We start from the raw sequence: 21,137 nt of genomic DNA, 5'->3' as shown, positions 1-21,137 counted from the left end.
GCATTAGTGAGCCGAAATGGACTGGTATCGGCCGTTTTGAATCACACAATTATACGGTCTACTATGCCAGGAATGACAACTTGAAGACAATGGTGTTGCATTCATCATCAAAAAGAACATTTCAAGATCTATCCTGAAGTACAATGCTGTCAGTGATAGGATAATATCCATATGCCTACAAGGACTATTATTCACATTTATGTACCAACCACTAAGGCCGAATATGAAAAAATTGAAGATTTTTACCAGCTTCTGCAGTCTGAAATTGATTGAACACGCAATCAAGATGCATTGATAATTACTGGTGATTGGCATGCAAAAGCTGGAAACAAAGAAGGAGGATAGGTAGTTGGAAAATATGGCCTTGGTGATAGAAATTATGCCGGAGATTGCATGATAGAATTTTGCAAGACCAATGACTTCTTCACTGCAAATACCTTTTTCACCAACATAAACGGCGACTGTACGCATGGACCTCACCAGATGGAATACACAGGAATCAAATCAACTGCATCTGTGGAAAAGCTCAATATCATCAGTCATAACCAGGCCAAGGGCCGACTGCAGAACAAACCGTCTATTGCTCATATGCAAGTTCAAGTTGAAACTGAAGAAAATCAGAACAAGTCCACGAGAGCCAAAGTATGACCTGGAGTATATTCCACCTGGATTTAGAGACCATCTCAAGAAGAGATTTGATGCGTTGAACACTAATAACTGAAGAAGACCAAATGAGTTGTAGAATGACAACAAGGGCATCATACATGAAGAAAGCAAGAAGTCATTAAAAAGACAAGAAAGGAAGAAAAGACCAAAACGGATGTCAGACGAGACTCTGAAACTGGCTCTTCAATGTCGAGTAGCTAAAGCAAAAAGAAGAAATGATGAAGTAAAAGAACTGAACAGAAGATTTCAAAGGGCAGCTTAAGAAGACAAAGTATTATAATGATATGTGCAAAGAGCTGGAAATAGAAAACCAAAAGGGAAAAACACGCTCAGCATTTCTCAAGCTGAAAGAACTGAAGAAAAAATTTAAGCCTCAAGTTGCAAAAGTGAAGGATTTTAAGGGGAAAATATTAAACAATGCAGGAAGCATCAAAAGAAGATGGAAGAAATACAGAGTCATTATACCAAAAAGAATTGGTTGACGTTCAGCCATTTCGAGAGGTGGCATATGCTCAGGAATTGATCGTACTGAAGGAAGAAGTCCAAGCTGCTCTGAAGGCATTGGTGAAAAACAAGGCTCCAGGAATTGACGGAATATCAATTGAGATGTTTCAACAAACGGAGGCAGTGCTGGAAGTGCTCACTCATCTACGCCAAGAAATTGGGAAGACAGCTACCTGGCCAACCAACAGGAAGAGATCCATATTTATTCCTATTTCCAAGAAAGGTGATCCGACTGAATGTGGAAATTATTGAACAATATCATTAATATCACAAGCAAGTAAAATTTTGCTGACTATCATTTAACAGAAGCTGCAGCAGTATGTCGACAGGGAGCTGCCAGAAGTCCAGGCCGGATTCAGAAGAGGATATGGAACAAGGGATATCGTTGCTGATGTCAAATGAATTCTGGCTGAAAGCAGAGAATACCAGAAAGATGTTTACCTGTATTTTATTGACTATGCAAAGGCATTCAACTTTGTGGATCATAACAAATTATGGATAACATTGTGAAGAATGAGAATTCCAGAACACTTAATTGTGCTCATGAAGAACCTGTACATAGATCAAGAGGCAGTCATTAGAACAGAACAAGGGGACACTACGTGGGTTAAAGTCAGGAAAGGTGTGCGTCAGGGTTGTATCCTTTCACCATAGCTGTCCAATCTGTATGCTGAGCAAATAATCAGAGAAGCCGGGCTCTATGAAGAAGAATGGGCACCAGGATTGGAGGAAGACTCATTAATAACCTGTGTTATGCAGATGACACAACCTGGCTTGCTGAAAGTGAAGAGGACTTGAAGCACTTACTGCTGAAGATCAATGACCACAGCCTTCAGTATGGATTACACCTCAACATTAAGAAAACAAAAATCCTCACAACTGGATCAATAAGCAACATCATGATGAATGGAGAAAATGTTGAGGTTGTCAAGGATTTCATTTTACCTGGATCCACAATCAATACCCATGGAAGCGGCAGTCAAGAAATCAAAAGACCAATTGCAAAGGACCTCTTTAAAGTCTTGAAAGGCACAGATGTCACCTTGAAGACTAAGGTGCGCCTGACTTAAGCCATGGTATTTTCAATCGCATCATATGCATGTGAAAGCTGGACAATGAATAAGGAAGACTGAAGAAGAATTGATGTTTTTGAATTGTGGTGCTGGCAAAGAATATTGAATATACCATGGACTGCCAAAAGAACGAACAGATCTGTCTTGGAAGAAGCACAACCAGAATGGTCCTTGGAAGCAAGAACGGTGAGACTACTCTTACATACTTTGGACGTGTTGTCAGGAGGGATCAGTCCCTGGAGAAGGAAGGACATCATGCTTGGTAAAGTACAGTGTCAGTGAAAAAGAGGAAGACCCTCAATGAGATGGATTGGAACAGTGGCTGCAACAATGGGCTCAAGCATAACAACGATTGTGAGCTTGGCACAAGACCGGGCAGTGTTTTGTTCTGTAGTACATACGGTCACTATGAGTTGAAACTGACTCGATGGCACCTAACAACAAAAACATACACAACACACACACTCAGTAAACATTTGTCAATTGCATGAGTTAATGAATGAATGTCTGAAGCTTCTTTGAAGGCAAGACGATGTAGTGAAATAAGCAGTCATGGGTGTCAGTCAGGCTGGGGTTTGAGTCTCAGTTCCTCTGCAGACTAGCCTGCTGATGTTGGACAAGACATTGGGCTACCCTGAGCCTCTGTTTCCTTATCTTTAAAACAGGGCTGAACCCACTAGCCCCACAGAGTTGTTAGGAGAATAATGTTTGTGAATGAGCCCAGTAAATAGAATTCCTCCAGGGATGTTGGCTGGATTTGAACGGTAAGAAGGCACCACCAATATCTTCAAGGTCACTCAGTCTCACTAGGGAATAGAATTGACCCCTGGAAACTAGTTAACAGGGAAAGGTGGTTTGTGATGTGCCATAGCAATAGTGTGGATGTTTCATCAAAAGAATTTGGAGGTAGGAGAGAGAACTGAGATGGTCAGACGCTTGGAGAAGAGGTGGGAGCTTGAAGCTTGCAGGTAGGGGTGGTTTGGAGAGACAAAGAAGTGGAGGATGGGCACAGAGGCTGGGGGTCTCCCTGGATGAGAATGGAACATTTGCATAGGGAGTGGCGGTGCAGCTGAATACGAGGCTGAGTGGGAGAGGCAGAAGGAGTGAGAATAAGAAGGATCTGAGGAGTCCCTGGGTAGTGCAAACAGTTAATGCGCTTGCTGCTGATCAAAAGGTTCAAGTCCACCCAGAGGCACCTTGGAAGAAAAGCCTGGTGATCTACCTCTGGCAATCAGCCACTATGGAGCACAGTTCTACTCACGGGGTTGCCATGAGTTAGAGTCTACTCGAATGGTTTTAGGTTTAGAAAAGTATGTTTGGGATGCTTTGATGAACAACTTATTGCCACTGGAGGCCTTGGGTCCCTGAGACAGATGTTCCCACTACTGTTATAGCTCTGCCTAAGAACTTGGACTTTTTCTTTATAGAAGCAACAGCTGTGACGTTCTTGGTCTCTCTAAAAATGCACGTTAGTATTTTAAAATCTCTGTGAAATCCTATAGTAAAGAAGCTATTTAACTTTGTTTCCAGAACCTTCTAAATGCATTTGGCCCTGTGTGCATGTTCATAGCACCTCATGGGATCAATATTCCAAAGAACAATCTTTAGGTTTAGGAAATGCTGCTGTAGGGGCAAGTGCATGGGTGTGGAGACCCAACCGACCGTGGTTCAAATCCTGTTCTCTGACCTAGTAGGTTTTGGATCTTGGGCTTCTTTTTCTCAGAGCTTCTGTGAGAATTAGGAAAAATACATGATTAAATTGCATGAGATTAGCTCTCTAGTTTTGCTGCATGCCCCTCCTGGGCCTGGCTTGGCCGTTGTTCCTTTCTGAGCAATGCTCTCTGTGTTACAGGCTCCCCATGGGCTGCCGAAGCAGTGTTAAACAATGGCGTTCATGGAAACTTGATTGAAGTTCTCCTGCAGAAGCACAGTGGCTGATGCCCCCTCTCTTGGTACCCTCGTTGGCCTTGCCAAAATGGAAGATAGAAACGCCCAGGCATACACAGAGGATAGGATCAAAGCTCCAGAGGCCCAGCCAATTTCTGGCCTGAGTACCACCAGCCAGATGGCTGGTGTCGGGCCCACCATATCAGGATTCATCCAGGTAGGAACCCATACTTCTTGTTCTGACCACCCCCCCCCCGCTTGGCATCATTTTCCTCCTATGCCTGACCTCCTCCCACACCACTTTAATTAAGATTCTTTAAGCTACAAAACTCAGTTCAAACTGGATTAAGCAGGAATGAGAATAAACAGACTTCAAGTATGGCTGGATCAAGGTGCTAAACGAATATCTCTTGGCTCTGCCTTCCTCTGTGTTGGCTTCGTTCTCAGGCAGGCTCTCCTTACAAGATAGGAAGGATGGCCCTGGCCACTCAAACTTGCACCTTCCTGTCTTACATCCTTCACCTTAGCACCTGCAGAGGAAGAGAGCCTCTTTGCAGTAGTTGAATTAGGTCTCTGGCATCACTGTCATTGGCCCAGGTTGTGGTCACATGCTCATTCCTGAACCAGTCACCATGATGGGCAGGGGGAGTGGCCTGGATCTCCTGGCACACTGGAGTCAGAGCTGATGCTCTCTTAGCCCTCTAAGCCCCATGACTCCGTGGAGAAGGGAAGGTTCCCACAAAAAGAATGCTGGCTTCTATTACCAGAAGAGATGCTGGTGAGCAAAACAAGAATTGAACACATTACAGAAATGACTTACCCTACCAGGTCATCTTCATGGTCTCCAGCCCCCATCAAAACCTCTATTCCCCCAGATTGATGCTCAAGGCTTCCATCCACCCTTCTACTGCCCAAGTCCTGCCTGCATCCCAAACTGCCAACACACCCCTCTGCTTCTTTTCCATCAACTATGTGTCTTTTCATAAGTGTCAAATAGCATGAAATGAAGCGCATACATAAGACTCTTCCTCCCCACCCAGGGCCAAAAGCACCAGAATAGAAAAGTCAACACTGCCTTGGGTTAAGTACTGCCCTCTTCATGTAGTCTCTGGTATAGATCATGGCTTCCCATGGGGGAAGAAAGAGGTCCTGGTGGGCAGAAGACTTGGGAGGGGGCTGAGGCAAATATTCAGGGCTTCCTTCACCCACCATTCATTTGTTCAATAAACATAGTTGTGGGGTTTCAGCTCTGCCACTTAACCCATTATATGGCCTTGGGCATGTCACTGCACCACTTTGAGCCTCATTTGTGTCATGGTAAGGACTAACTGGGGTGATCCCTGGAAGGTGTCTGGCACAGGTCTTGCCTTGAGGTAGGTGCCCTGTTGCTGTTGGCTTGCATCATATCTTTTTTTTTTTTTGCAAAAATGACCCTTTTTTTTTTTTTAAATTTTTATTAAGCTTCAAGTGAACATTTACCATTCCAATCAGTCTGTCACATGTAGGTTTACATACATCTTACTCCCTTCTCCCACTTGCTCTCCCCCTATTGAGTCAGCCCTTACAGTCTCTCGTTTCGTGCCAATTTTACCTTCTTCCCTCTCTCTCTATCTTCCCATCCCCCCTCCAGTCAAGAGTTGCCAACACACTCTCCCGTGTCCACCTGATTTAATTAGCTCACTCTTCATCAGTATCTCTCTCCCCCCCACTGACCAGTCCTTTTCATGCCTGATGATTTGTCTTCGGGGATGGTTCCTGTCCTGTGCCATCAGAAGTTCTGGGGAGCATTGTCTCTGGGATTCCTCTAGTCGCAATCATACCATTAGGTGTGGTCTTTTAATGAGAATTTGGGGTCTGCATCCCATTGGTCTCCCGCTCCCTCAGGAGTTGTCTGTTGTGTTCCCTGACAGGGCAGACATCGATTGTGGCCGGGCACCAACTAGTTCTTCTGGTCTCAGGATATTGTAGGTCTCTGGTTCAAGTGGCACTTTCTGTCTCTTGGGTTCTTAGTTGTCGTGTGACCTTGGTGTTCTTCCTTTGCCTGCATCATATCTTTTATTACAACTATTATTACCAATGAATTGAGCCAGGTGATTTGGGGTTTGCAGACTCAGATGAGACTTGGAACTGGCTCAAGGTCACCCACCTGGAGAGTGATAGACCAAGATAGGAATAGAAACCCAGTGCCAGAGCCTGTGCTCTAAAGTGGTAGAATTTGTAAAAGGGCTCTCTTGGCCCTGTAAGGGTTTTGAGCTCCCCCAGGATGCTCTCTCAATCTGCTCTCAGGGTGATCCCCTCCACTCAGGAGCTGATCCAGACCCCAAGTTCATGCCACAGCTTCCTGTGCTGACCGGCAGGTTCACAGCTGGGCCAGACCCTGCACTCCAGCCTCTCTCCGCCTGCCCCTTGGCTCCTTATCACCTCTCTCCAACACCTTCCTCAGTTAGGAGCAGGATCTCCCTGTGCCTGAGACCAGGAGGATGCCCAGGGAGGTGTAGGGGATCCCTCCAGGATGGGTCTGAGGGGCCGGCATTGACCTGAGCACTTGGGCATCTCTGTTCTAGGCTGTGTTTCCAGATGCTCCAGAAACAGGCTGCGAGAAGCAGCCCTCATCAGCTCCGGGAGACCCAGAGAAGGGGCCTGAACACACAGCAGCATCAGAGCAGCGGGCTCCGGAGCTCAGCACCCGGGAGCTGAGGCCTCAGACAGGGACAGGGTGAGCTGGGGGGGCTTCCCAAAGAGTGGGTCTAGGACAGTCCCTCTGTGACCCACCTGGAGAGGAGCGAGAACTCCCAGGCTGAGGTAGGCCCTCCCAGCTATAGCTCCCTGTACTTCTCTTTCATAGCTCAAATCACACTAAGTAATTATTTGTGTTAACCATTTGTCTGAGCTCCCCCACTAGACCGTACACTCCTTTTATGTGTCTCGTTCAAGGAGCGTTAATGTGTCTTGTCCAGCCTTGAACTCCTCATGCCTGGTACAGTGCCTGACACATAGTAGATGCTCAGTAGTATTTATTCACTGGATTAATAGAAGAATGAACCGGAAAGAGTCTGAGAGCCATAGGAACACATGGTACTCTTGCTCTTATTTTTGAAATAGTCGGCATATCCAAAAACTTTTCTACAGTGAGAATGTATTCTTTTTAAAAGGAGAAAATTGAAAGTGAGATGAAGAGAGGCAAAACGAAAAACTTGGGTAATAGGAATAGTAAAGACAAGCCAGCCTTATCAATTAAACTTGATTATAACCTAAAACTCCTAAATAACCTATTCTAGAGGAAAAGTTAGGAGGATGAATCAAAGCCGGGTTTGGGTCACACCTAAGAGAGATGCAGCTGTAAAATGGTAGCGCCTGAAGTTCTCTAGCTTCCCCTGGGCAGGCGATAATCACCATCAGGCCAAAGCTGATTCCTGTGAGGTGGTCGTCAGACACGCCTCCTCTGACACCCGAGGTCCACGGCGCTCTTCTTCTCTGCTGGGTTCGCTAATTCACTGCAATGGCCACACGGAACTCACAGACCATAGGCACGATTATGGGGTTTATTAGGGAAGAACAAGTTACAATTCAGAAGCAGGATCAACTTAGAAGTAACAGGAACAACTCAGGAGACAGAAGACAGTTCATAAAATCAGGACAGCTTCCAACGTCTCAGCTCCTTCTGGGCCGTGTCTGCAGGCAGGTGGCGCTCTCAGCTGTAGCCGCCCCAGGCCCTCGAGCTCAGCTTCTGCCCTACCTGGGCAAGTGTTTCAGCTTTTAAGGCACCCCACTCTGTCAGGAAGCCTCCTGCACAAAGGCACTCAGCCGGCTCGCTCTGGCTCCATGGGTCAGCCAGTCCGCTGCAGCTGGCTGCCGTCCCATGCCGCTGCTGTCCTGTGCCCCTGCCTTCCCCTGCCCCTGCCATCCTGTGCCATTGCTTGAGGGCCTCCAGTGTTATAGCTCTCTCTCTGTCTCCTGGGTCTAGGAGATTCTCAGAGCAGAGACCCTGGGTGTAAAGGATGCGCTCTGCTCCTGGCTCCTCTTCTTGATAGTAGTGAGATTCCTCCCCACCCCACTCCTTCCCAACCTGTGGGACTGGCTCTTTTTAAGCCTAGTGGGATGACAAAACAGAGCAAGTCTCTTGGTGGGCCACCTAATCATTTTATGGGAGTTACAAGGCCGTGGCCAAAAAGGTCATCTAAAAAGACAAACGCCTTGCTCTGCAGCCGCCTACCATGCTGGTGGCAACGTAAACTATTTCAACATCTCCGTTTAAACCATTTGGCAATTTGGTTTAAACAGCCTTAGAACTGTCTTTCCCTCCATCCCCCCCTAGGAATCTGCCCTAAGGAAATAACTGGCCATTCAGGCAAAGCTTTATTTAGGAAGATTTTCACTGTCACGTTATTTTAAATACTGAGAAATTAGAAATCCCCTAAATGTCCACAATAGGGAAATGGTTAAGTGAATTATGGCTATCCATAAATTTTTTTTTATAAATTATGAATTATTGTATTTTCATTACAAAGCATGTTTATGAAGGATTTTGGGCATGGGAAAATTATAAGCTATAATGTTAATTGAAAAATAGTGAATCACAAAATTGTATATGCAATATGGAAACCCTGGTGGCGTAGTGGTTAAGTGCCACGGCTGTTAACCAAAGTGTCGGCAGTTCGAATCCGCTATGAGTCGGAATCAACTCAATGGCTCTGGGTTCTGGGTATATGCAATATGGGAACCCTGGTAGTGGTTAAGTGCTACGGCTGCTAACCAAAAGGTCAGCAGTTTGAATTCACCGGACACTCCTTGAAAACCCTATGGGGCAGTTCTACTCTGTCCTATAGGGTCGCTGAGTTGGAATCGACTTGACGGCAGTGGGTTTGGTTTTTGCTTTTTTTTATATGCAATACGATTATAGCTGTAAAATTAAATGCAATTATTTGAAGGTGACAAATCTCTCTATATATGAAGCCATATTATATATGATATATTATGATATATTTTATTATGATAAGGTCACTAGGTGGCAAAACAGTTTGCCCTCGACTGCTAACCTGAAGCTTGGCACTTTGAACCCACCCAGCGGTACCTCAGAAGAAAAGGCCTGGTGATCTGCTTCCATTAAGATTATAGCCAAGAAAACCCTATAGGGCAGTTCTCACATGTATATGAAAAAAAAAAATGTATATGAGCCTGGTGGAAATATTCCAGAATACCTGATAGCTGGTTTCATCAGATGATGAAATCTAGTCTTAAGTCTTTCAGCCTCTCTGAACCCCATTTCTCTGATTTTTCTTTCTTCCCGAAAGCAATTAAATAACATCAAAAAATTTAAATCCTAACTCTCCTAAGCACTGACATCAAATATCTGAGATCTTAGGAATTTGTGTCAGTCTTTCATTCATTCTCCCAGGCATTAAGTGTGCACCTACGGTGTCCCCAGCTCTGTGCAGGTGCTGGGGAGGGGCGTGGAGGGGTGGAAGCACAAAGAAGGCTAAGAATAGAAAACAATGCCCTGGTCTGGGAGCTGAGGTGCACCTGTCTTTTTCCCCAGGAAGAAGCAATCATCTTGGGCTCCCCAGGAAGAACCTGGGGGGCTGCAAGCAGAGCAGGATCAGACCAATCCAGAGAGCAAGCTGGGGTTGCAGCCTCCCCGGGTCCCTGTAGCATCCGATGGGCTGCAGCAGCCAAGCTCAGGGAAAGAGCCTGAGAGGCAGGAGGGGAGGCAGCCAAACCCAGGGACTGAGGAAGGCCAGCCCCCTGAGAGCTGTCAGGTAATCCCCCTGGAGAACTGGGTGGGAGGGTGTGGAATGACTGACACACAGAGGAAGTGAAAGAACCCCCTCTGTCCCCCCACTTTCCCATGCACTGTGTTAGCTCCTCCCTGCGCCTGGAGATGCCTAGCGCCCAGTCTGCATGGGTCACTGGGATATCCCAGGAGCACACACCAAGCCTTGACTGTCCATAGCAAGAGTTAAAAGCCTGTTTTCAAAGTGGTCCCGTAGTATGTCACAGAGTGCTGGGGTGGGAGTGGGGTTCCGTGTGCAAATAAAATTGAAACATGCTGAGTTTAACGAAGTGAAAACAGGTTCCTTCATGCTAGCATTTCCTAGAAGCTGTGTGTTAGCTGCTGAGCCTTGTGCATCTTGCAAGAGGTGCTTAAAGTATGTTGCCTTTTCCAAAGTTATTTAACTACAAAAAAAAGAACTTTAAAGACTTAGTTTTTTAAAAACTCTTTTTGTTGTTGTGAAAATATGCATAACACATTTGCCAACTTAACATTTGTCACATGTACAATTGAGTGGCATCGATCACATTAGGCACGTTGTACAACCGTCATCATATCCATTGCCAGATTTTTCATTACCAAAAACAGAAACCCAATGCTTCCTAAACAATGACTCTCCCTTTCACCCTTCCTCCTGGTAACCATTAATAAACTTTTATTTCTAGGTATTGGCCTATTCTAGATATTTCATAGGCATGAGATCAGAAAATATTTGACCTCGTGATTGACTTACTTTAGAATTAGTTTTTTTTTTTTTTTTTTAAATAATTTACTTCATTTTGTTGTTGAGAACACAGCAGAACATAACACCAATTCTACAGGCACCATTCTCTGACACTGGTAACATTCTTCGAGTTGTGCAACCATTTTCACCCTCCTTTTCTGAGTTGTTTCTCCTGCATTAACATAAAATCACTACCCCACTAAGTTTCCTATCTAATCTTTCAATGCTACTGCCAATTTGATCCCATATAGAGCCCATACAGATCTTAAAAGAGCACAATGCTTAAGGCAGATATTCTTTACTAATTAAGTGAAACAATTGTTTGATTTTTAAGAAGACTTCAGGGGATATTTTTGGCTTAAGGTTTAAAGATTATTTCAGGGCAATAGTTTCAGGGGTTCAGCCAGCCTTCATGGCTCCAGAAAGTCTGGAGTCCATGAGAATTTGAAATTCTGTTCTGCATTTTTCCTCTTTTGATCAGGATTCCTCTATAGAGTCCTTGATCCAAATATATAGTAATGGTAACTAGACATCATCCAATTCTGGTCTCATGACGAAGATGGCAGTTGTTCATGGAGGCAATTAGCACACAGTCCGTATCTTCCTCCTATCCTTTTTTTAATTTTATCTATTTTTTAAAATTTTTATTGTGCTTTAAGTAAAAGTTTACAAATCAAGTCAGTCCCTCATACAAAAATTTATATATACCTTGCTATACACTCCTAGTTGCTCTCCCCGTAATGAGACAGCACACTCCTTACCTCCACTCTCTATTTTCGTGTCCATTCAGCCAGCTTCTGACCCCCTCTGCCCTCTCATCTCCTCTCCAGACAGGAGCTGCGTAGTCTCATGTGTCTACTTGATCCAAGAAACTCACTCCTCACCAGTATCATTTTTTATCCCATAGTCCAGTCCAATCCCTGTCTCAAGAGTTGGCTTTGGGAATGGTTCCTTTCTTGGGCTAACAGAAGGTCTAGTGACCATGACCTCTGGGGTCCTCCTAGTCTCAGTCAGACCATTAAGTCCGGTCTTTTTATGAGAATTTGAGGTCTGTATCCCACTGAAGTCCTGCTCCCTCAGGGGTTCTCTGTTGTGTTCCCTGTCAGGGCAGCCATTGGTTGTAGCCGGGCACCATCTAGTTCTTCTGATCTCAGGCTGATGTAGTCTCTGGTTTATGTGGCCCTTTCTAGGTTTTTTTTTTTTTTTTTTTAAACAGCTTCAGTGAAGTATAATTGACATACAATTGCATATATTTAAAGAGTACAATTTCATACGTTTTCACATGTGTATACACCCATGAAACCAACACCACAATCAAGAAAATGAGCACGTTCATCACTCCAAAAAGTTTCCTTGTGTCTCTGTTATCCCTCTTCCCGCCCTCCCCATACTGAGGCAACAACTGATCTGCTTTCCATTACTATAGATTTGTTTGCATTTCCTGGAAGTTTACACAAATGGAATCTTACAGTGTCTTCCTTATCTAGTACTGCCGTAACAGAAGTACACAAGTGGATGGCTTTAACAAACAGATGATATTTATTTTCTCACAGTCTAGGAGGCTGGAAGTCTGAATTCAGGGCACCAGCTCTAGGGGAAGGCTTTCTCTCTATGTTGGCTCTGGGTCTGGGGGAAGATGTCTCATTTCACCTTCTGTTCCTTGACTCCTTGGTGATTTTATTTTATTTTATTGTGCTTTAGGTGAAAGTTTATAGCACAAATTAGTTTCTCATTGAAAAATTTATGCACAAATTGTTTTGTAACATCAGTTACAATCCCCACAATGTGACAACACTCTCCCCCTTTCCACCCTGGGTTCCTCGTGTCCATCCATCCAGTTTTCCTGTCCCTTCCTGCCTTTGTTCTTGGGCGGGTGTTGCCCATTTGGTCTTGTATACTTGGTTGAACTAAGAGGCACATTCCTCAAGTGCGTTGTTGTTTGTTCTATAGGCCTGTCTAATCTTTGGCTGAAAGGTGAACTTTGGCAGTAGCTTCAGATCTGAGTTAGCAGGGTGTCCGGTGGCCATAGTCTTGAGGGTTCCGCTAGTCTCTGTCAGACCAGCAAGTCTGGTCTTTTTCATGAATTTGGATTTTGTTCTACATTTTTTCCTGCTCTGTCTGGGACCCTCAATTGTGATCCCTGTCAGAGTGGTTGGTGGTGGTAGCTGAGCACCATCTAGTTCTTCTGGGCTCAGGCTGGTAGAGGCTGTGGTTCATGTGGTCCGTGAGTCCTTTGGACTAATATTTTCCTAGTGTCTTTGGGTTTTTTGCTCCTTGGTGATCTTCATGTGGCATGGCATCTATCTTCTCCCAACTGGGCTTCCTTGCTTCTTCGCTTGATCTGCTCTTTTTGTATCTCAGAAGAGGTTGATTTAAGACACACTCTATGCTAATACGGTCTTATTAACGTAACAAAGAAAAAACATTCGCAAATGGGGTCAGGAGTCCTGGAGCTCTGCTGACGAGGTGGTTATAAGCTTGGCTACTAACAGAGTGGGGTTAGGATTCTTTACATGTATTTTTGGGGAATGCAATTCAACCTGTAACCATAGAGTATGCATTCCCTTTTTCATCCGGCTTCTTCCACTCAGCATGATTATTTTGAGATTTGTTCACGTGATTGTGTGTGTCAAGGCTTCATTCTTTCTGTTACTGTATGGATATACTGCAATTTATCTGTTCACCTATTAGGCGACATTTGGGTTGTTTCCAGTTTTTGACTATTACAAATAAACCTGCTATCAACATTCATGTCCAAGTCTTTGTACGGCCATATGATTTCTTCTTTTGGGTACATAAGTAGGAGTTGAATGGATCGTATGGTACGTATATGCTTAACTTTTAATGAAACTGCCAAACCTTTCTCCAAAGTGATTGTTCCGTTGTACTTCTCCACCAGCAATGTATAAGAATTTCAGTTGCTTTTCATCTTTGCCGAAACTTGTTATGGTCAGTCTTTTTAATTGTACTCATTTTAATAGGTGTATGGTAGAATCTCACTGTGTTTTTAATTTTCATTCCCCTAATGACTTTTTTTTTTTTTTTTTCATGCTAGTGAAGGAGAGCCCTGGTAGGCCAGCGGGTAAGCACTTGGCAGCTAACGGAGAGAATCCACCAGGAAGAAATCTATGGCAATCAGCTTCTATAAAGACCATAGCCTTGGAAACCCTGTGGGGCAGTTCTGCTCTGTCCCACAAGGTCACTATGAGTCGGAAGCAACTGGATGGCCATGGGTTTAATGACTAGTGAGAAGGAGCCCTGGTGGCTCAGTAGTTAAAGTGCTTGGCTGCTAACCGAAAGGTTGACAGTTTGAACTCACCAGCAACTCCATGCGGGAGAAAGATGTGGCAATTTGCTTCCATAAAGATTACAGCCTTGGAAACTCTATGGGGCAGATCTACTCTGTCTTATAGGGTTGCTATGAATCAGAATCCACTCCACGGTAACGGGATTTTTTTTTTTTTGGGGGGGAGGTGCGGTTATCGTCTTCGGCAAAGTGTTCAAATCTTTTGCCTTTTTTGCTTTCTGTATCTGTCTTGCATTTTTAATTGAGATGTTATTAACATACCATAAAATTCACTGTTTTAAAGTACACAAATCAGTGGTTTTCAGTACATTCACAGTGTTATACAACCATCAGCACCACCTAATTCTAGAACATTTTATCACCCCAGAAGAAACCCCATAACCTTCACCACTTCCAGCCACTCATCTCCTTTCTATCTATGAATTTGTGTATTCTGGACATTCCATACATATTGAAGCACACAATTTCATACATGTGGTCTTTTGTATTTGGCTTCTTTCACTTAGCGTGTTTTCAAGGATCATCCATGTTGTGGCATGTATCAGTACTTCATTCCGTTTTGTGGCCAAATAATACCCCATTGTATGGCTATACATTTTGTTCATCCATTCATCAGTTGATGGACATCTGGGCTGTTTTCATTTCTTGGTTATTATGAATAAGGCTTCAATGAATATTCATGTACTCTTGTATAGACACATGTTTTCATTTCTCTTGGGCGTATATACCTAGGAGTAGATTTGCTGGGTTTTATGGTAACCCCATGTTTAGTCATTTGAGAAATTGCCAGACTGTTTTCCAATGTGACTGCACCTACCAGCAATGAATGAGCATTCCAATTTCTCCATGTCCTCACCAATGCTTGTTATTATCTATCTTTTTTTTCTAGTCATTCTAGTGGGTGTGAAGTGGCACCTCATTATGGTTTTAATTTGCATTTTCTTAACGCTAGAGCATCTTTTGATGTGCTTATTGGCCATTTGTATCTCTTCTTTGGAGAAACGTCTATTCAGATGGTAGAGGGTCAGCGAAAAAGAGGAAAACCCTCGACGAGATGGATTGACACAGTGGCTGCAACAACAGGCAATGATTGTGAGGATGGCTCAGGACCAGGCACTGTTTTGTTCTGTTGTACACAGGGTCGCTATGAGTTGGAACTGACTGGAAGGCACTTAACAACAACTATGCAGACCCTTTGCCCATTTTTAAATTGGCTTTTTTTTAATTGTTAATTTCCTGGAGTTTTTTAAATATATTCTAGATACCAGACCCTTAGATATATGATTTGCAAATATTTCCTCCTATTCTGTGGGTTGTCTTTTTACTTTCTCCCCTTTTTAAAAAAAGAAAAAATGGCTTATTTGTTTTCTTATTAGTGAGTTTTGAGAGTACTTCTATATTCTGAAAAAAATCCTTTATCAGATACATGATTTGAAAAATGTTTTCTCTCTGTGACTTGTATTTTCATTCTATAAACAGTTACTTTTGAAGAACAAAAGTTCTTAATTTTAACAAAATATAGGTTATTAATTTTTTTTCTTTTATGGGTCTACTGTTGGTATCATATATTATGAATCTTTGCATAACCCAAGGTCAAGAAGATCTTTCTTGTATGTTTTTCTGGAGGTTTTATTGTTTTAGATTTAACATCTAGGTTTATGATCTGATCCATCTTGAGTTAACTTTTGTCTATGGTGTGAAGTATGGATTGAGGTCCATTTTTTTGTTGTTGTTGTTCATGGCTACCCAATTATTCGAGCATTCTTTGTTGAAAACTATCCTTTCTCCACAAAATTTGCACCTTTGTCAAAAATCTGTTGACCATGTATGTGCAGGTCTATTTCTGTACTCTAGTATGTTCCATTGATCTATTTATCTATTTTTTTTATTCCAATACCATGGCGTCTGGATTATAGTAGTTTTATGATAAATCTTTTAATCAGTGAGTTTAAAAACTCTCTTTTTTTAAAAGGAACACCACGAAGGACTCTTGTTCTTTGAAACAGCTTTAGGGAAATCCCAGTTAAAGAAATTTTCTCCCTTTCTCCTGTCTCGTTTTCCACCTCTGCAACGAAGCAGATGGATTACGGCTTTGGGTAGGCTACACATTCTCTGGGTCTCAGTTTCCTCATTCCCTCACCATGGGGGTACCTGTGCTACCTTCTAGGGGTGCTGGGAGAACTCAGTAAGATGATGCCTCTGGTGCCTGGACCCAGGAGAAAGGGGCAGAAGCATTGGAGAATTCAGAGTCAGACTGGGAAAGGTGTGAGTGTGTGCCTTTGTGTGCCTAAGTGTGCACATGTATTTATGTGCATGTATTTATGTGCGTGTGTGTGCATGATAGCTGGTCTTCAGGTATTACAATTCACCTGGGAGCCGGGATGGGGCTCCTCATCCTTGGTATCTTTGTCCTTGGCAGGGCCCAGAGGTTCAACCAACCCCAGGTCACCAGGCAGTAGACATGACACAGACAACAGAGCCTTGTTGCACCTTGGACAGCTGTGGACAAGCCCTGGGAGACAATCCTCCCCAGGAGGCCAGCACCCCAGATATCAAGCCACAGGACACTCTGCCAAAGCCAGGCCTAGGGGGACATGGGGACAGTTCCCAGGAAGCAATGCCCCTAATGCTCACGGTGACCCTGGAGGAAAAGATGGATACCCCCTTCCAGTCATCAAAGCCAGGACCTAAAATACCCGAAGGAGGGTGAGTTAGCCCCTCACACCACCCCTGCCCTGTCCTCTGCCCCCAGCAAGCTGGCTAAGTTACATGTGAAATGAATTCTAGTTCTGAAGGCCCCCTACCTGATTAGGACCTGGGCCAAGTCAGGCTTCCTCTGGGCCTCAATTTACCCATCTGTAAAATAGGTTGTTAGAATAAATGCCCTGTGAAGAACCTCCTAACTCTAATCTCAGAATTCTTTGTTTATGAGCCTCTCCTTCAGGGTCCACGACTTCTCGGGGCACATGAAGGAAAGAGGACCCCCTCTAAGATCCAAAAGCCAAGGGGTGAGGCTGGGGTGGTAGAGCTGAGAGAGACCTGAGGGCTGAGAGAAGGTGTCCGCAAGGCACAAACTCTAAACTGAACCCCTTGCCCACTGAAGGTTTTCTTCTGTTTAGGGAAGAGGCTGTGGAGACCCAGCCAGCCCCAGAGCCTGTTCCTCCACTAGTAAGTAGGGTCATAATGGGGATGGGGTAGGGTGTATGTGGGGGATCAGAAAGAGAAATGGGGTAGGGACAGAAGTATTGGAGTACTGGGAGTCAAACTGGGTATCTTAGTCATCTAGCGCTGCTATAACAGAAATACTGCAAGTGGCTGGGTTTAACAAAGAGAAGTTTATTCTCTCACAGTGCGTTAAGCTAGAAGTCCGAATTCAGAGTGCCGGCTTCAGGGGAAAGCTTTTTCTTTCTGTTGGGTCTGGAGGAAGGTCCTTGTCATTGGTCTCCCCTTGGTCTGGGAGCATCTCAGTACAGGAATCTCAGGTCCAAAGAATGCCCTCTGTTCTGGGCACTGCTTTCTTGGTGGTATGTGGTCCCCCTGTTTCTCTGCTCACTTCTCCCTTTTGTATCTCAAAGAGATTGGCTTAATACGGTATCTAATCTTGTAGATCTCATTAATATAACTACCACTAATCCATCTCATTTAATCATAGTGATAGGGTTTGCAGCACATAGGGAAATCACATAAAATGGTGGACAATCACGCAGTACCAGGACTCATGGCCCAGCTAAGTTGACAGATATTTCGGAGGCACACAATTCAATCCATGACACTGGGGAAGGTGTGAGTACGTACCTGTGTGAGTGTGCACGTGCATTGTATGCATATGCGTATGTGGATGTCTGTGCACATGTGTGTATGAGTGTTTTTGGTGGGGGTCAAGGATGCTCATACACTCTGGAGCCCAGTGGCATCACTAAGGGTGTACGGGGTGTGCAGACCACACCAGGTGATACTGTCAGAGGGGGTGACACCAAAATGACTGTCTATAAAAATATCCCTGTAGTTAGTTATAACAACAAAAAACATTTTTTGTAAACCCAGCTTACATGTATCAACATACCTACAAGGCTAGAACTCTATGCTAATTTACTTTTTGGACCTTCTAATACACTCTGGTCAGAGCTGTCATTGTTACTGTAAAAATGGCATGGCAGCAGGGTCTGACCTCTAATTTCACCAGGGGGAAATAGAATCACCATTAGCATCAGCCCAAGGCTGATTTCCTGTGAAGCAGAGGTCAGACATACCTCCTCTCTCAAAACTTTTTAGCAATTCTGACACTAGGTGTCCCCTCCACGGTATTCTCTACTTCTCTGCTGGGTTCGATAATTCATTGCAACGGCCACACAGAACTCACAGACAACACTCACGATTATGTGGTTGATTAGGGAAGTAATAGGGTAAAACACGGAATCAGAGGTGACTCAGGATACAGTTCTTCAAACAGGACAGCTTCTCAGCTGTGCCCACAGGCAGGCCTCTCTCCAGCCTCTTAGCCCCTCAGCCTAGTCTCTGCCCTGCTCGGGCAAGTGTTATGAAGTTCCTAGCTCTATGGGTTGGCAAGCCCACCACAGCCATCTCATGCTGTCTCCTGGTTTCTGCTGTCTTGCAGCACTATTGCTCTTGCTACTGCTGTGCCACCATCTCTCACTGCCTTCCGAGTTACAGATATTTCCATCTTCTGGGTCTAGGAGGTTCTTAGTGCAGGAATCATGGGTCCAAAGGACACATTCCACTCCTAGCTCTTCTTTCTTGGTGGTAGTGAGGTCCCCTCCTTCCCACCTCTGGGATGGCTCATTTTAAGCCTAGGAGGATGACAAAACTGACCAATCCCCTTTTTAGGATTCCGTACACCTTATTTGCATGGTCCCACCCCACACACAAGGGTGTCATGCACTTTATTTGCATGATTAGCCATCTGTCCAATCCCCTTGGTGGGCTAAAATCACCTTATTTGCATAGTTCCACCCAATCATCTGGTAAGGGTTACAAGACCATGGCTAGAAAGGCCACATAAAAGCAATCCGCTGCACTGCAACTACCCAATTACAATGACGCTTCACATAACGTGGTTTCTTCTGGATGTGCTGTAAGCACATGCTGTTGTTACCTTTGTCACCACTGTTTTCATAGTCATTGATTTTGTCAAATTTTCTGGTGTTTTAAATACAATATTGTGGTAATTAGTATTTGTGAATCTATATCAATAACTTTTTTGAGAATGAAGTAGTAATTAAAGGAAAAGAAGGAGTGAAATAGGGAAATTACTATTTATGAGTAATATTAGTATAAAAAACATTACTAAGGATTCTGTATGGTCCGGTATGGGCTGAGGCCCATGGGGCGGGCAGTGACACCATAAGTTACCACACTGGGTGACATCATCCCCCACCACGGGAGCCCTTGGGTTCATCCCAGGTTGTAGCCTTTTCCACATCAGCATGTATTTCTTCATCTCATTTGTCCTCAGCCACACAAGCCAAACCTTCAGGAACACCTAGGAGGCTTCCCTAACCCCTTCCCACCCAACCACCTAGAAAGTAATTCTGCCACTTCCTGGCTCTTTGACCTGACTAGGCAGTGTGTGAGCACGCAGTCATCATTACGCCTTCGCACACACCTTCAGGTCACCTGCCCCTGTCTCTTTCTGCTGTATACACTGGCAAAACTCTAACCCTGGCTAAACCCAACCATCCACTTACCCTGCACCTGCACCTCAGCTGCTCAACACGATGGACCAAAAGCTTGTCTTGTGAATGGATTTCACTTCAGGCCATGACCACTAATCTCAGGTGCTCTGGGCAATCCTCTGCTGTTCCCTGCCACACTGCCCCCCTCTGCTCCAGGATGTGGGTTCACAGCAACACCCTCCATGTTTTCATCTCCTCTCACGTGTCAAGGAAAAGTGAGAAGCATCAGATGAGAAGATTGACGCATCTTCCCACCCCCAAGTCCATCCACTTCCTGCCTTCACTTGGTTCCAATGTAAGCTGTGAAGATGTAAAGAAATGTTGACCCTTCTACTTACACATTAGATTAAGGCCCCTTCCCCCTCTCTCCCCTCCTCTACATTATGTCCATTTCTATGGGGACATTCCTATCAGCACACAAACGTGTTTTAGTATCTACCATCATAAACAAACAACAACAAAAACACCTCCTTTGACCCACACTCCCCTTTAGGCACTGCCTTATTTCCTTGCTCCCTTTCACGACACAATTTCTCAAGAGTTGTCCACGCCCACTTACTCTACTTTCTTGTCTTTCCTCAACCTATCCCAATATGAGACCTATTCTTGAGGTCTCAACAATCTCCGTTTTGCTAAATCAAATCGAAAAGCTCTGTCTTTTCAGATCCCACCTCAAAACAGGATCTGACACAGTGGCTCCTTCTCAGTACTACCTTCTCCAGGCTCCAGCACAGCTCCCTCGTGGTTCCCCTGCTGTTGCCCTGGCCGCTCTTGCCTAGACTCCTTCCCTGGTTGCTCCTGTCTGCTCCATCTCAGGGCTCCATCCTCAGATCTCTCCCCTCCACTCTCTCCCTGAGTGATATTCAGCCCCTCTGATGACTCCCAAATCCATATCTCGACCTAGATCTTGTCTTTAAACTCCAGATGCGTATATTTGACTGCCTAATTGAATTCTGGAGCCCTGGTGGCACAGTGGTCAAGAGCTCGACTGCTAACCAAAAGGTCACCAGTTCCAATTTACCAGTTACTCCTTGGAAACCCTATAGAGCAGTTCACTTCCCAAACTGAACATGGCCAAAACAGAATGCTTTTTATCCCGTGTCTGCTCCTCTCTTCGTCTTCCTCATTTCAGCAAATGACACCACCGTCCACTCAAGTGCTCATGCCAGCCAGCTCAGATACACCTCTGACTTCTCTTTTTGCAGCTTTTCCTTCATACCCAACGAATCAGCAAGGCCTGCTTAGTGCTACCTAAAAAATAAACCCTGCATCCACCCCTTCTCTCCACTTCCTATTCCCTCACCCTGGTCCAGGACTCATCCTTAGACTAAAATCCAAAGTCTTCAGCAAGACACATAAGACCCTATACCCAGCCAGCCTGGTCTGATTTCCACGCCTTGAATCTGCTAAGCTTATTCTCACCTCAGGGATCACTTGCTATCCGTATGCCTGAAATTCTTCCCATAGACATTCTTATGGCTGACTCCATGGAGTCATTCAAGTTTTTTAGCAC

At 44.5% G+C, this 21,137-nt stretch overlaps 1 protein-coding gene across 1 annotated transcript; it reads left to right on the top strand.

Moving 5' to 3' along the window:
* Positions 1-4,174: 4,174 nt before the first annotated feature.
* On the top strand, positions 4,175-10,461 carry LOC104846178 (spermatogenesis-associated protein 21-like). The gene is made up of 3 exons (XM_023552479.2): positions 4,175-4,419; positions 6,695-6,846; positions 9,667-10,461. Exons 1-3 carry the CDS (start codon positions 4,219-4,221, stop codon positions 9,944-9,946), a joined length of 633 nt encoding a protein of 210 aa, XP_023408247.2. The 5' UTR covers positions 4,175-4,218; the 3' UTR covers positions 9,947-10,461.
* The last annotated feature ends 10,676 nt before the right edge of the window (positions 10,462-21,137 follow it).

This window comes from Loxodonta africana, chromosome 3, assembly GCF_030014295.1.
Source record: "Loxodonta africana isolate mLoxAfr1 chromosome 3, mLoxAfr1.hap2, whole genome shotgun sequence".
Lineage (NCBI taxonomy): Eukaryota > Metazoa > Chordata > Mammalia > Proboscidea > Elephantidae > Loxodonta > Loxodonta africana.
This window is presented reverse-complemented; position numbering and strand designations above follow the sequence as displayed.